This window comes from Contarinia nasturtii, unplaced genomic scaffold (genome assembly GCF_009176525.2).
Source record: "Contarinia nasturtii isolate CC-2019 unplaced genomic scaffold, AAFC_CNas_1.1 Cnas_scaffold_187, whole genome shotgun sequence".
Taxonomy (NCBI): Eukaryota; Metazoa; Arthropoda; class Insecta; order Diptera; family Cecidomyiidae; genus Contarinia; species Contarinia nasturtii.
In genome coordinates this window covers 9,307,257-9,323,200 of record NW_022197544.1, presented here as the reverse complement: position 1 = coordinate 9,323,200, position 15,944 = coordinate 9,307,257, and the positions used below count along the sequence as shown (strand labels likewise).

The following is a 15,944-nucleotide window of genomic DNA, read 5'->3' as shown; positions in this document are numbered from 1 at the left end:
TGAACTCAACGAGTTTATGTTATTTACATTTGTTTACATTGTATTGCCGCTACAGTTTCTTAGAATATAATAACAAAAAGAGAAACAATCGAAACACACAGAAGATGTTGTTGTGTATCGCAACACGAAAAAGCCGAAAAAGTGGTTCACATTATGCCTATATTCTACCTTCCATTTGACACGAAAATTGCCACAAAAATGGGTTAAAGCGTTACATTTTTTAACGTTAAAATGTCCTAAAAACGTTACATATTTGTTCGTTGGGTATATTTTAAAAAAAGTAGTTGCGTATACAATTGGCCACATATTCATCTGAATGTAAATATGGTGAATGTAAATTGTTGGGAAAAGGTTCCGCGTGATCATAACCGGATCACAACGGAGGAACTAAAATGAACACAGCTCCCTTCTATGTGAAACATTCCTCCAATATCCATATTGTACATGCCGCATAGATCATGCATTTTTAGACACTTATTCGACTTATAAATATTTATTAACATCCTGTGTGAATGGCTGCACTCGCTAGTCGACCAATACACTTTACTCGTATGCAGTGTGCATACGTATATGAATAATACGAGTTCGTATAATCATTCCTTGAACAAAATTTGTTGTTTTTTGTTCACATAGATGTTACGAATGAAGTCACTCAATATGGATTTTATTTGCAAATTAACATAGACGACGATATGGTGCAGTTAGTGTTTTCTTTGTCGACAAAGTAAAACAAAAATAATTTAAGAACAAAAAATATTTAACCAAAAAAATTTACGAAGCTGAATATTTCAAAGAGCGAAGCCACATTAAATCCATAAATGCGTTAAATATGTTCGACTGCTTCCATTTTTCATTAATTAAGTGAGTGGATCACATTGCATGTACGATTCTATTTACGTTTCCGGACGGACGTATGCACAGTGTAAAGTGCACATATTCAATACCATTGCATGAAAATCAAAGTGACTTCAATGAAGGAAGCAAGTGCGGTTCAATTTCTTGTCTAATCTTAAATCCCTGCATCGACACACAGAACATTTTCAGTGTGCATGTTGTCGTTTGTGTACACACGATCGCTATCGATAGACGTTCCGATGCAAACAGTTCGGCTCCGAGAAGCACTTTATGCTTTGATAAAAAGGAACGAAGTAAATTGTTTGCTCTTTACCACAACTACAGAGTATATCAGCGCGCAAATCTCGTACCGCATTTTGTTCCTTAACAAGTGCTTCCGGATACATAGGGTTAAACTTCGTGTTGTGTGTGTTTTTTTTTTCATTCCGATTTATATTCCATCACAAAGTTATTGTGTTTATTAGTTCGAAACTAATAACACTATTAACAACAATAACGCACAAAATTATTTACATAAGAGATATGACGGCAATTGAATCGATGTGTGTGCTACAGAGAGACAGTTGATGATTGCAATCATCTTGATCGGATCATATATAATTTATCAAAACTCTCTTGCTCATATCGAACAATGTCACACACTTATTATGTTATCCCGTTGCAGTATCATTTTTCGTTTTTCCGTTGTGTTCCGTCGCTTTCTTTTACAACAATGACAAATAAAAAAAAAACTTTTTAAACTTCGTGTCTCATCTCAAATCACTCAAACTCTCATGTGACCAACTGTGTGTGCAAGCGTCTTGGCGCACCAAAAAACGCAAATCAACCGAATGGCTTGACAACGAACAAGACACAAAAGGAAACAACCACACATCCAACCAACAACAAAAAAAAGAGTACGAATAAGGCTAATAAGAAATGACACCGAATTAATCAACAACAACAACAACAGAAAAAATAAAACATAAGAACGAAAAGAAGAGAAATCTATAAAAGAGGAAATTGTTCAACCACTGTGACGATTTTTGTATGCATTCATTGTACGCTACAGATACAGTACAGATCACGTATTAATTGCCACCCTATGTATGCATATAATTTAACTTCTTTGCATATCCTTTTTTTCTTCAATTGTGCACCACAAATTAAAATTTAAAGACAATGTGCATATGAATATACAATAGAAGAAAAGGAGCTTCTCGTATCTTATCGCTCCGTGGAAAGAAAGAGCAATATAAAACGGAACTTGAGTTTTAATTGCAAAAAAAACTGTCACAAACATCTCATTCGTACGATGAGCATAATATATATATGAGATTCGTTTGTTATTCAGAAATTTGACGCTATGAATTGGTGCTACAAGAACATACAGAGTAACTTCATATGTGGTTGTAATAGTTTTTACGTTTATTAAAATTGTGTTTATTTAATCATTTTCGAATGATCAAGGATGTTTGCGTTGGTGTCATTTTATTTCAAGTGTTGATTTCAACGTTCACATTGAAAACCATGCATATGTATGTATTCAATGAACACCATTTGTAGATTTATCAATTCCTTTATATCAAACAGATCTATTTTATAGAAATATTGTTTATTAATAATTTCTGAGAAGTTTGTTCATTTAGGAGAATCAAAAAGTAATTGACGGCAATTAGTTTTCAAATGGAATATAACGTTTTTTTAATACAGAAAATTATAAGACAACAATTTGATGTAAATCACCTCTGATTTAAAAAAAAATGTCACTCCGGCCGTTATTATACTTAATAAATTTCCGATGAAATAAGACGTCGATATAAAGAATGACTCGTACTTTGACTCTGTGCGCCATTATAATTTTTTTAATAAAAAATAGAGAAATGAAAAGAACAGGTATGCGGCAATATTCACATTGAAAAACAAAAGGAAATAATCAATTTCGTTCCGTTCCCTTAACTATTCCATTGTCTGTTAGTTTTTTTTTGTGTTGTTGTTGATTGTACGCTCTGCGCCCGCTAGTGTAATTTGTTCAATAAATATAATTCTTCGTCTTATATTTTTGTATTTATTATTTGTTGGTCTCTCTGTTTCCTTCTGTTGCCGGTTTTGTGTACACTACCGCCTCTTCTACAGTTCGAATGTAATTACTTGACCGTATGTCACATTCTAATGAATGTCCACACATGCATATATGTAGTGCAGTAATGTGCGAAGGGGGGGGGGTTACCCCCCCCCTGTGATTTGGATGGGACAAAAAATTTTCGTGAAAATTATTCGAATTTGCTAGGGTTTTTCACGAAAAAAGTGAAGACCTTTTTTTTTTTTTTTTAGCTCATCAATGTAGAAAATTGAGGAGAATTCTTTCAATTTGCTAAGGTTTTTGGTTCCGAGAGATTTTTTTCCGATTTGCTAGGGTTTTTCGCGGAGAAAATTCTTTCGATTTGCTAGGGATTTTCGCCTCAAAAAGTGACTTCCAAAAAAAAAAACGAAAATTTGTCTGATTCGCTAGAGAATTTTTTGTTTTTGAAAAATCAACCCCCCCCCCTTAAATGTAGCTCGCACATTACTGATGTAGTGAGTGGACATTTCAAAAAGATAGGTGATTCAAGGAACAAAAAAAAATGAAATTATTATTGCTTTTCCATAAAGCACAGGCCTTATGGATATAAATAGAGAAAAATTGCCATTCAACCTTCGAAATAATGGACAAATATGTGAATACAATATTTTTGCTCTTTGGCTATTCATTCGCTGTTAGAATTTATGCATGTAAATCAGATAAAGATAGACGAAAGAAAAAGAGATGGACAGATAAAATGTGGAAAGGAAAATGAGAGCGAGACGGAGAGGGAGAGAAAACGCCACCAAAAAATACGATAAAGCCATAAACATGAAGAGAAGGTGACATATGTTTATAGCCATACTTGCGAGTTGATTATATTTGAACCATAGTGTTCGAAATTTAATTATTTCATTCAAAATTTCACAGAAACATTTTTCACCTTTTTTTATTTAAAATTGAAAGAAACAATTACGTCATCTGAGCGAATTCTCTTTAATTTATTTTTAATAACTATCATCGTATTATCATTGATTGCACAACCAATTGTATATGAATTTGCATGGAAACCATCATATCATTTGAACAAAACACATTTGATTTGAATGTATTCTTATTCTTAGCCGAGTGTTCAAGTATTGTGTAATCACTGACCAAACGGAAACATACCTAAAAATAATTCATAGCGTTAACATTTTCTAAGAAGCCATTATGTGCTCATAATCTCTCTAGAAATTTAAATTTCATAGAAAAATATGATGTTCTCATCGTAATTGTATTTTTCTGTTTTTAAATATGATTTCCTGAAATCGATAGAACGTTTGGAAAAATTAGCGGTAAATTTATACTGCCTCAAAATAATAAATTATCGTATTGACCTAAAAAGTTGGTCGTTTTTGCAGCAAATTACACCTACAATAAGTAAAATTCTACATTGAGTTTTGCAATATTGAAAACATTTTATGAATCAATTCAACTATAAATTTCTGATTATTCTTTCCAATGAACTCAAATTGAGAAAATAATTGTCTTGAAGATTATAATACAATAGCAATATTATTTGTATGTGTGAAAACATTTAAAATTTGTGTTGATTTTTTCACTCTTATAATTCGCACATTCGTTTTTTTTCAGATGTTCTTTGTTAAGCTATAGCTATATAGTAATAGAGCTGTCGTTGTCTCTGTGCGATTTCAGTCATTTCAGTCGCTTAGTCAATAGAAATAGTATACAGTTTGTGAAAAGCGTTAAAACGCCTCCTTTCTTATATTTCATGCACTGCAAACACATTCAACGGAGCTATGTTATGATGCTCACTTGCACTGTGATGTTGCTGGTTTACTTTGAATTTTACTCTCATTTGAAGTACTCATATATACTTTGTGCAGAAATCGATGAGCACATTGCTTTGAAATCAACATTGAATTAATTTGTTGTTGTTGTTTTTTTCTGAAAAAGTCAAATGTCATTGAGTTGAAAATGACTGATAAATTCACTGTATGCATTCTAAAAAATAATTTTGGTCAGACTTTCTATATTTTCTGCCAAAATTAGTAGAATGTGTATATAGAATGATGGCGAATCATATTTTGTGGCCGTTTGATTTGTTGTTATGGTATAGCAAAATTGCATGCATATTACAACGCACATCAATAATTTATTGTGGTGACGCCAGTGGTATCAGTAATATTTATCGTACAATGCTTATTATATAAGTATTACCATAAGATGAAGAATCATTAAACTTTTATTGGAATCGGAACTGTAAAAAAAAGACATTAAGTTTGGCCTTTTAGACAATGTGTCTATTTGGAATTATTTTCCATTTATATACACACACGATAATGGCAGCTAATCGTTTTTATTTCAGCAGAACCAATTGCATGGTATGCAGATGACTTCTGTAATTTTCCGCCAATCGATTTTTATTTATTATTGATATCGAGATTTATCTTGACTGTGTTGACCATATTTACACCATTTGAAAGATATTCTGAAGAAATTAGTGGGCTTTCTTTTAGAAATGAAAACGGTTTTTCAACAATAAAAACCGGTGCTGTTCAGTCAAAGTGCACTATCACATTTTCGTTACCATAATCCGTTCGATCCAATTCAGTGAATTTCCTCAAGAAATTTCCACCTGGTTAAATATGAAACTGTCGAAATTCATACGCATAATTACAGGAGATGTTAATATACGATAGCATTGCGTCCCTTTAAATTCTTTCAGCGACATGTGAAATACTGTTCCACGATCAGAACTAATGACAAATTATGAATGTGTACTACACGCTTCCTTAGGTTGTAACGTATATTTTTTTCGTTTCTTACCGAAAAGAAGAAATCATCCACCCATAACATGCATATGGCTACCGGTTGAGTGGTCTACACAATGGAAGTAGAATGCGCGATACACAAAATCATCGAACATTTCCGTTTGAGACATTACGTGTGTATATCGTTTTGATTATTTTCTTCTACCACAATAAAAACTATTGCTAAGTTAAAGGTAAAAGTAAATGCAACGAAGAAACTCAAAGAACCATAGCCCACATTGTTTTCTTCGTCAGATGGTGGTATGCATACCTTTCAACCATATAGCAAATATGCTATTATCTTCAGTTTTCTTTTTATGTATATACATTTCACATTACAGTTCAAGGATCATTTGTTCATATAGCAATCGCCAACATAAGCGCACACGCAGCGTGTCCCTTTCATGATATTTATCATAAAACACATTCATAAACATATAATTTTATTTCAAAACTGAAAAAATGCTCATTTTATTCGAACATATAGATTGAGTGCTATTGCACCCAAAAACTTCTTCGATATTTTTTTCAATTTATACGCTCATTCTCAATGTTTACTACATTGAACAGCTGTATGAGCGCGAACAGATGGATCGAAAAGAACTGAAGTTTTACTAAATATATGTGTAGTTGACTTTGTTGCTATTATGGTTGCATATAACAAAGAAAGCAGCCGTTTTATACAGACCTCCTTACAGTTTTCTCAAGATAACCATTTAAATTTCTTGAACTTGGTGGTATAGTATTCTACAAGCATTATTCTCTCACTATTCATTTTTGAAATAACGGTCATATGAACCGTTTAAAATGTCAGAATTTTATCGGTATTTTCGATATAAATTTGTGCATTTTCAATCGATCAATGTAAAAATGATTTTAGATTGTGAATTATTTAATGGAAAAACGAAAATAAATGTCAACATTTATTTGAATTTCTCATGATCATAACGAGAACATTATAGCTATATTCATCAGCTTGCAATTTTAGACGAAACATTTACCCTCTCTATAAAGTGAAGCGAGAAAAAAAATATATAGAAAATACGTTGATCTGTTTTACGCTGTTGTTCTATGCGTGACATGCTGAAAAAGTACTGACACGAGAAAAAATATATGTGTTTACATATACTCCCAAACGCATCGGTACGAATGTGATGAGCGAGAAAAATAATACGAGAAGGAGAGTAGGTACGATCGTGCACGATGTTAACTTCTATTTGTACGATTTCTTGTTGCCACTTCTCCAGCTTGTGAATCGATGAAAGGAAAGTGAGCGATATAAGTACTTTTGCAACTGGCTATGGATAAAAAAAGAATAAAAATAAAACGAAACGATGTATACATACATATACGTAGGCAATGCCAGTGATGTATTTGATGTGTGTGAATGTGAGAAACAATCGTGTTTGAATGTTTGCATGTATTCTTGCATTAAGTTTTTATATCTATAAATGTATGTGTGTATTGAAGCATTGTCTCTATTAAATTTTCTTGTTTCATTTTTTCCTTTGGTCATGCAATTTAGGTCGATGCTATGGGAGGGGAATCATAGAATTTGCTTAAGAGTGGGGAATCATTCGTTAGCAGTAGAGAAGGCACATTCGTATGTAACGACAACGATTAAATACTTTTTCGTATCGTCTTGTACTTTGGAATCAGTATAGAAAATACCACGAAATTCTCCCACTTTAATGGGCTTAACACAAACAAAGTCTGGTGATTCTTATGATGTCATCAGAGGAGGACGCAGACAGTTTCGGTTTGTACGGAGATAAGTTACTAAAGAAAGCAAAACGAGCCAGACAGCGCGTAGACGCGGGTGAACCAAGAAATAGTTATTCATCGATTCCGAATTTCAGTTCAAGACCTTCACTCATGAGCGGCGGTCTGTATGGGGCTATTTATAGCCAAAATCAGCAACAACATAACTTCGGTTTATTTAATACAAGTGGTTACGGAACATCGACGTCAAAAATGTTAAACGAATTATTAGCACGGCAAGTAAAACAAGCTCAAGATGCTGGTGGACCCGAAACAAATATGATGCTTTCACCAATGGAAGGTGCTTCTAATTCGGATGGTAGCAAACACGGTTTTGAAAATTCATCGCCAATTATAAGACGAACGAGCAGTGGTGGTATCGATATGGATGATGCAACGGTACAGCCAAACGACTTGGAAAAACTTCACATGTTGCGAAATATTTTACAAGGGAAAAAAGAACTAATGGCATTACATGATCATGAACTCAGGGCGGCTGCTGCTGCCTCGGCTGCTAGCATGAATAATTCGATCGAAAGAGCATCGCCGGATAACAATAATAGCATAAGTAAAAATAACAACACGAATAGTAACAACAATATTGTGAAACAAGAAGTGAATATAAAAAGTGAGTAAAACCAAAAGGAAAAAATACAAATAATAATAAAAAAATAAAATAGAAAACTAAAAAAAAATTATTATAAACAATTCAGTGAAATTCAGTTTATTAAAATAAATGGTTGAATTTTGCAAATGAACAATTAAGTCTAAGTGTGTGCAACAGATTGTGTATTTAGCGAATTTTGTAGATCGAACATACCATATTGATCGATGTGCATACATGATCGTATAATTATGATATTTTTAAAATTGAACATGTTCGTGATCAATTTTGTTTTATTTCCTTCTACAAAATAAAAATGTTGTGTTATATAGATTTTGTTGCACGCATTAGTTAGACTGAATGGAAAAAATGGAATTTCAAAAAAAAAAAAAAAAATTAAATAAATTTGTTATTGTGAATTTTACAGGTGAAACATTAGGAAATGGTGGAAGTGATGCGAATGATACTAGTGAAATGAATGTTAACAATAGAGTGAATCAAATAAATGATGATGTGTCACGTCATGTGGACAATGGTGAAGACATAACAGAAAGTCGACAAGAGACCAGTATATCTGGCGACTTAAATAAAACACTCAATGACAATATTATAGACGATGAAATGATTTGTTTGAACTCACGTTCTGATTCCGAAAATTCGATGCCGTCTTCGCCTGGTTCCGATTTGATTGGATCAAAGGACGATATGGACATTGAAATGCATTTGGACAAAAATAATTCCTCACCGATTCCACAGAGCCTAAAAACTGAGCCAGTTGCATTGGATATGAAACGAGCTCGTGTCGAAAACATTGTAAATACGATGCGATCCAGTCCGATTCTTCCATCGCAACAGCATTCACAAGTGAATGGATGCAAAAAGCGAAAATTATATCAGCCACAACAGCACGATGCTGAACGTTATGCCGGTTTGAATTTTAATTTAAATCTACAGGGGCTGATGTTTGGTGATGGTGAAGACGATGATGACGATGAACAGCCGCCTGTACAACAGAAACGCGTTGAAAAAAGTGCACTAGAATCAGAGCTGCGTTCACTTCAAGAAAAATTGGCTGAAATGCAACAAAAGTATGTGCAATTATGTACGATAGTAAATGAACATTCGGATGCGCCCGAATCACAGGAGATTGATGATGGCAATAGTGATACATTTGAACCGGTCGAAAATAAAAAGGAGACGACCGAAAAGCAACAAACACGGTGTTCGGTTTCATCATCGCCGACCATATCACCCATGAAAGATTTGTCACTGAATTCAAAAGTGTCAAATGCTTCGAATATGATGTTAACACAAGTCATGGGCAAAATGATTTCGTCAAAACTACATAATCCAGCTCAATTAGCACCAAACTTTAATGGAACACATCCGCTTCTGCAGCACATTAACATGACCCATAATTCGCATGAGCATGCATTACAACAAATGCAACACAATCAACAACAACAACAAAATGCATTAAATACGGCTGCGATGTACTTTGGAATGAATCCAAAATTCTTCCTCGAACAAGAGGTACGAAATAACAAAGAAACATCAGAACAAAAGCAGCAATCTCAACAACGTGAAAGTGTATCACAGCAATTGGAACGCGAGCGTCAACAACAAAATTCAAATCAAACGACCGGCCATTCATCGTTACAATTAAAACAGGCTCAAATGCAACAACAGGAACGCGAACGTCCGATGCAAAATTCAAATCAAGGTCAAACACATTCGCCACAACAAAAGGAATGTTCACAATCGCAACGAACACAAGATCAATCCACAAATTCACATGGACAACAATCACAGGGTGCACTGCAATCTCAGCAGCAGCAAAATTCATTTTCTCTCAATTCAAAAATGGCACACACATCAGAATTAAGCGAGCGTCTGAATATCGGACGATCAAATACAAATTCAGTTGGACCAGTATCAGGTACCGATCTTGAAGGTTTGGCTGATGTGCTGAAAAGTGAAATAACTGCATCGCTGTCGAATTTAGTTGATTCGATTGTAACAAGGTTCGTGCACCAAAGACGGTTTCTAAATAAACAATCGGAAGCAGCCGCTGCAGCTGCCGAACAGCTAAATAAGGATCTTATGATGGCAACACAACTACTTGATCGTAAATCGCCACGCACGAAAGTTGCTGAACGATCATCCAACGTACAAACAGGTAACGCGCATATTTTGACTAATTCAAATCCAAGTAGTTTAATGCACAATCAATTAAACGGTCCACGATTAAATGGCAACGCGTCGTTTTCAACGCATACGATGAACATGCCGATGAATATGAATGGGCCAGGACCAACATTGAGTGACAGTAACACTAACAATAATCTTAATGCAATAAATTTACCTCCTCATGTACATCAAACCCCAACAGCGGCTATGTTCCAAACGCCAAAGCCACCGCAAGTTATAAATCCGGTTGCAGCCGCCGCACTCTACAATTCAATGAATGTGTTGGGCGGTCAAGTGAATCAATTTTGCATGCCAGAATCACGTGATACAAATCCAGAGCAAAACGAAGCACTTAGTTTGGTAGTACAACCGAAAAAGAAACGGCACAAGGTCACTGATACACGAATCACACCACGCACAGTTAGCCGAATTTTAGCTCAAGATGGAATTGGGCCCACGGGAAATCAACAACAAATTGATACGAACACAAACATGAATAACAACAATAACAACAACAGTACGAACGGCAAAGGATCGGTTGCTTCAGGTAAAATTCAATTCCATTTTTTTTTTTGTTTTTTCTTCTGGTTTTTTCTCTATTAATTCGCAATACCATATATTGTGTGGCAAACACAGAGCTAAAAAATTATTTCAATTTAGTTATGAATACATCGACGACGACACCATCAGAAAGCCCATCACCGCGATCGTCATATCATGGTGGACCACCGGCATCATCAATGTTACAAGTACGAATAGCATCTAGACTAAGTTTGCAAATTGCAACAATTATCAATTTGAATTTTTCATAGGCATTATCAACGTCGGTTGCAATACCAAATCCATCACTACATGAATCACAAGTATTCTCGCCGTATAGTCCATTCTTTAATCATCACAATGGGCCACATGCACCGCAACAGGCTCAACTTCATCATATTAAAATGCCAGCAAGTCCACCTGGTTTTGCTGGTATTATGGATCCACGTGATTCACCGCCACTACCTCATCCACCAACGATGTTGCATCCAGCTTTACTAGTTCCACCACCACAAGGTTAGCCAATTGAATAAACTTGATTTATAAATCATTTGTTGATACTGTTGTTCATTTTCATCAAGAATTTATATGTAAAATAGATATGTTTACAACATTTATTTCAGATTATGCTCATATTCGAGCAACAATGGACAGTAATGATCGTAACTCGGATTCAGCAGATAATTATGATGGACTCCAACCTACTATATCCTTTTCAAATGACAGGTAATACCTGAACAAAATTCAAAAGATGTTGAATATACAGACATATCAACCGCATGAAATCGAAGAATAATCAAATATTTTGATATTGAACATTTGGAAGTACAATGCTTTGATTCCAAGTAATGATTGTCATGATTTCAACATCTTTTATTTATCTTGTCTTATCTCTTTATTTTGTCCCTAAAACACACACACACACATATATACACACACACTCATACACACATACATATAAAAGAAACACACGATATTATGTTTTACATAATTATATCAAAGCATAAAGAAACATAAAAAACGAATCTTTGATTTTCAAAAATTGGACACGCAATTTCATTTCATTTAAAATTGCACTTTCCATTTGCTCCAAATTAATACAAATATGAAACGCGACCAATGCTAAACAACACATCACGTTTTATTATTAATTATATTTGTTTTCGCGTTCTCAGCTATTGCCCACATTTCGAAATGCTCAATCTTAATTATTGTCTATTAAACCTCACAATATATGTACACTTTGGTTCTATGTATCGATCCAACATACAGATAGATTCTGATAAAATAATTATTATCAATGTGCACTTTTGCTATTCTGTATATTCGATTATTTAAAATACCATACCTTACCGATATTTCGTCCGAATAATATGAATTAAAAAGTGATTAAAGAGAACTCAGTTCACATCGCTGTGAATTTCTTGCCAAAACAAGTGCAATACAGTATAATCATATGCAAAGTCAATTGTAAAAACAAACAAACATAGCCGGCTGAGAAAAAATATTCACTTGAAATTTAATTATTAATGATGGAAAAAGTCGGCCCAACCAATTTATAAATTGATAATATTGCAACAGAGTGCAAATACACATTTGTCCGATTATATTGAATTCAAAATCAAATTTAAATCGATATCAGTCTGAATATATATCGAATCAAAAAAAAAAAAAAAAATAACTCGTTTAATACCAGTTACCAGTTACCAACCAATGTATATACCGTATTCCATTTCCATTCTTTTTTGAATCACTTGTATAGATTCCTTTGTGCAATATTTTAAGTTGTACTTGTGCAATATGCATTACAACCACAACTTCCTATGAACTAATTAAGCCGATGTATTACTAACACTCAAGTGTCGATCGAAAATACAAACAGAAGTGTACATGTACAGAGAGATGTGCGAAACGTTTTTTTTTCTTGTACAAAATGTAGATAATGCAAACGGATTTGAAAAAATAAAATAAAATAACAACAGACCAATTACAAATATATCCAGATGGATAAAATCACAGAAAATAGTGTAAAAAACAACAAACAACTAGAATTGAAGTCATATAAACGTCAATCCAGTAAAGTTGAAAATAAGAATGCAATTAAACGTGCATTTCCTACCGAGAAATCAGACTCACTTCAATTAAATAATGACGTTGTGAAATTTAGCCTCATCAATTCATGAACTCATAATATTCACCCATTCGTTCAATTGGCTTAAGCCAATCGAATTTGTTTCTTTAAGATATAAACACTTTATAAACACAAAACAAAACCTTCCCATTTCACTTCATTCCTTCTCTTTTTTCAATTTAATCCAATTTATTCACTCTAATTTAAATAATTCGCACAATTCAAATTTGTTAAAATGAAAATTTTATTTTTTCTACTGACCATGTACTGCGCTGACTGTTTTTTTGTGTCTGTGTGTTTCGCTCTCACTCTTGCAATCAAAATATTTCGTGAACAAATTTCAATTGTGCGTGTGCGTGAAAATAAAAAAACAAAAAACCAAATAAAACAAAAAAAAAACACATTAGAAAAAGAGATAAAAATGACAAACCCAAAAAAATCAAACAATTTATTAGAAAACAACAAATGCTTTCCTTGACTTCCGTGAACTCGTCAACATTGACTCCGATGCATCTACGCAAAGCGAAACTGATGTTCTTCTGGGTGCGATATCCCAGTTCGGCCGTACTAAAGATGTACTTCCCAGACATCAAATTTAACAAAAACAACACAGCCCAGTTGGTCAAATGGTTTTCAAACTTTCGGTAAGTACAAACAAATTATTTCTATTCTTTTGTCTTTGCATTTCAAAAATTTTTTTTTATTAATTTGCAAAACAAAAAAGTGATATCAAATCAAATTCGTCAATCTGTGCACGATTCAATACGTGCTTTTGTTCATGAATAAATCGTAAATTATTTATTTTATTCACAAAACAAAAGTATAAAATCGATGAGATAAGCATTGGAAAGTAAGTAATAAGATAATCTCAGTCAAGTTGAAAACAGAGCAACCCCATTCATGTGTGGCCCCCAGTCGTTTCAAAAGCAAATCAGTTATATTAATTATTATTTTAATATCTTCACATGTAGATCAGAAGGAAACAAATCAAAGCAAACAAAAAAAAAAAAGAAAAAGAAGACGTCAATATAGTCAATCAGAATCAAAATATTTTTATTAGCTCCATATTCACCTTCGTCTGAATATATATTTATATTTTCTTCATTGAAATAAAAAAAGTACAACATATAATAAGGGAAAGTTGAATTAGACGGAGAAAAAAAATAGCAAATGAACATAACTTTATTTTAATAATTGAAGAGATGGTTACAGCGCCGAGCAAACAGTTGCATGCATTGAATTTAGCACAGGAGATAGGCATGCAAGGTTGTGGGTGATTTCCAAACTTCCAACACCAATTGAAAAAAAAAATAACACAAAGTCACTAAAAGCGACACGAACAAAGCATGGCTCTATTAAAAGAAATGAAAAACATTGAACAATTATATGACAGTAGACAGAAAATTGAGCACAACGATTATAATAATTTATATTGGGGATATAATTATCCCTCTAAAAATATTATTTACACCCATTTCAATATAACCAAAAGGCAGTAAACACGTGAACGATGAAAGCATCGTATTTAATTATATTTTTGAAAATCAGTCGTCAATGTTGTAGCGTCGTATCGAATGATTTTTCCATTAAAATGAATTCACACATGACGAATGACGAAACAAAAAAAAATGGAACGTGAATGAATGGCGACAGGCAAAAATCTGCAAAAACGTTATTTGTTATGCGACATTTATGGGACTAATTTAACTAAAGAAATAATACCAATGTAATAACATTGAGCTTACGTGTCACATTTGAAATACACAAAAAAAATAATAATACTCAAATGATAATATGCCATCGTATCAGATGATTCTTTATGTACACCTTTATTTTCACTTATAATTTACCATCGTGCAGACGTATTGCTTTAATATAAAACCTAACCAATGTTCCATTATCTCTTGATTGTCGAAAGCATAACTCACTCGCCTCGCAGTCATCGCATTCATCGCAGTCAATGACAAATTGTAACCCAAATTATCCATAATAACGAACCAAAATATAGAATGCATCATGTAAATTACTTCGATTCAATGTTGGGGGATTTTGTGTGTGTTTTTTTTTCTATTTTTAAAGTGTTTACTTCTTATCTATGTCTTGTTTGAATATACACAAAAGAGCAATACAAACATGCAAACACTTACGAACGGAAATTACACACCGTTCAGGCCAATATACATGTATATAACGATTCTGGCGTACAGGTGGCACAATGAATAACACACTCGTTATCGCTTATCATTGATCTCATTTATTCGATAAAATATTATTATTATTATTTTTTCATAGATAACTCACACTTTTGTGTATGCCTTGGTCCAAGCTCGCTTACAAAAGCGCGTGTTAGTTGTTCCTATGTATGAAGATTTTTTTTTACAAATGATATGACACATTCAACTCATAGCTCACCGAACCGCGATTGTTATTTATTATGAGGGTGACATATGTTGCATTGTATAGCGTGTTTAGCCAATCAACGGCGGTAATGTTTGGTTTCCTTAAAGGGCGTTACTATAGGAAATAGACTCCTTCCGACATGCAATTCACGAATATTTCTGTTTTAATAAAGTTCTCGAACACATTTAGCCTCATAGTCATAATTTTTGCAAATTTTCTTCATATATGTGTATAAAATGTACACATATCTTGCCATAAAAATCATCTTAGGACTATTCGACCACTTCAGAGGTCTACATTGAAAGTAAATTCTATTACAAATGTAATTATGCATCTATCAATATTCAATTAAATCTTACGTTACAATCCATTTCCATTAATTTAAAATAATCAATTTAAAGATGCATTTCTTCGATTCCCCTTCAATTCACTCGTTCATAATTTCCTTTAAAATTCAAAAAAGCAATATTTTTCTAATTCGTCGAATGTCCATTTCGAAATCTAATTCATTTCTATGATTGAAGGGTTTTCTTCGCTTGATCGACAACGAAAATTGTGTAGAGAGAGAGAGAGAGAGAGAGAGAGAGAGAGAGAGAGAGAGAGAGA

At 33.4% G+C, this 15,944-nt stretch overlaps 1 protein-coding gene across 5 annotated transcripts in view; it reads left to right on the top strand.

The window, feature by feature from the left end:
* Positions 1-15,944, top strand: part of LOC116336737 (homeobox protein prospero) — a 70,730-nt gene that overhangs the window by 48,131 nt on the left and 6,655 nt on the right. For 2 of the 5 annotated variants that reach the window (XM_031760823.1, XM_031760822.1), the window contains exons 4-10: positions 7,238-8,101; positions 8,505-10,256; positions 10,470-10,814; positions 10,904-11,016; positions 11,080-11,323; positions 11,431-11,533; positions 13,346-13,582. In XM_031760823.1, coding sequence (XP_031616683.1) covers positions 7,438-8,101; positions 8,505-10,256; positions 10,470-10,814; positions 10,904-11,016; positions 11,080-11,323; positions 11,431-11,533; positions 13,346-13,582 — 3,458 coding nt within the window. In that variant the 5' untranslated portion in view covers positions 7,238-7,437. The remainder of the gene's footprint in view (positions 1-7,237; positions 8,102-8,504; positions 10,257-10,469; positions 10,815-10,903; positions 11,017-11,079; positions 11,324-11,430; positions 11,534-13,345; positions 13,583-15,944) is intronic. The other 3 variants (XM_031760826.1, XM_031760824.1, XM_031760825.1) reach the window with 3 other exon arrangements.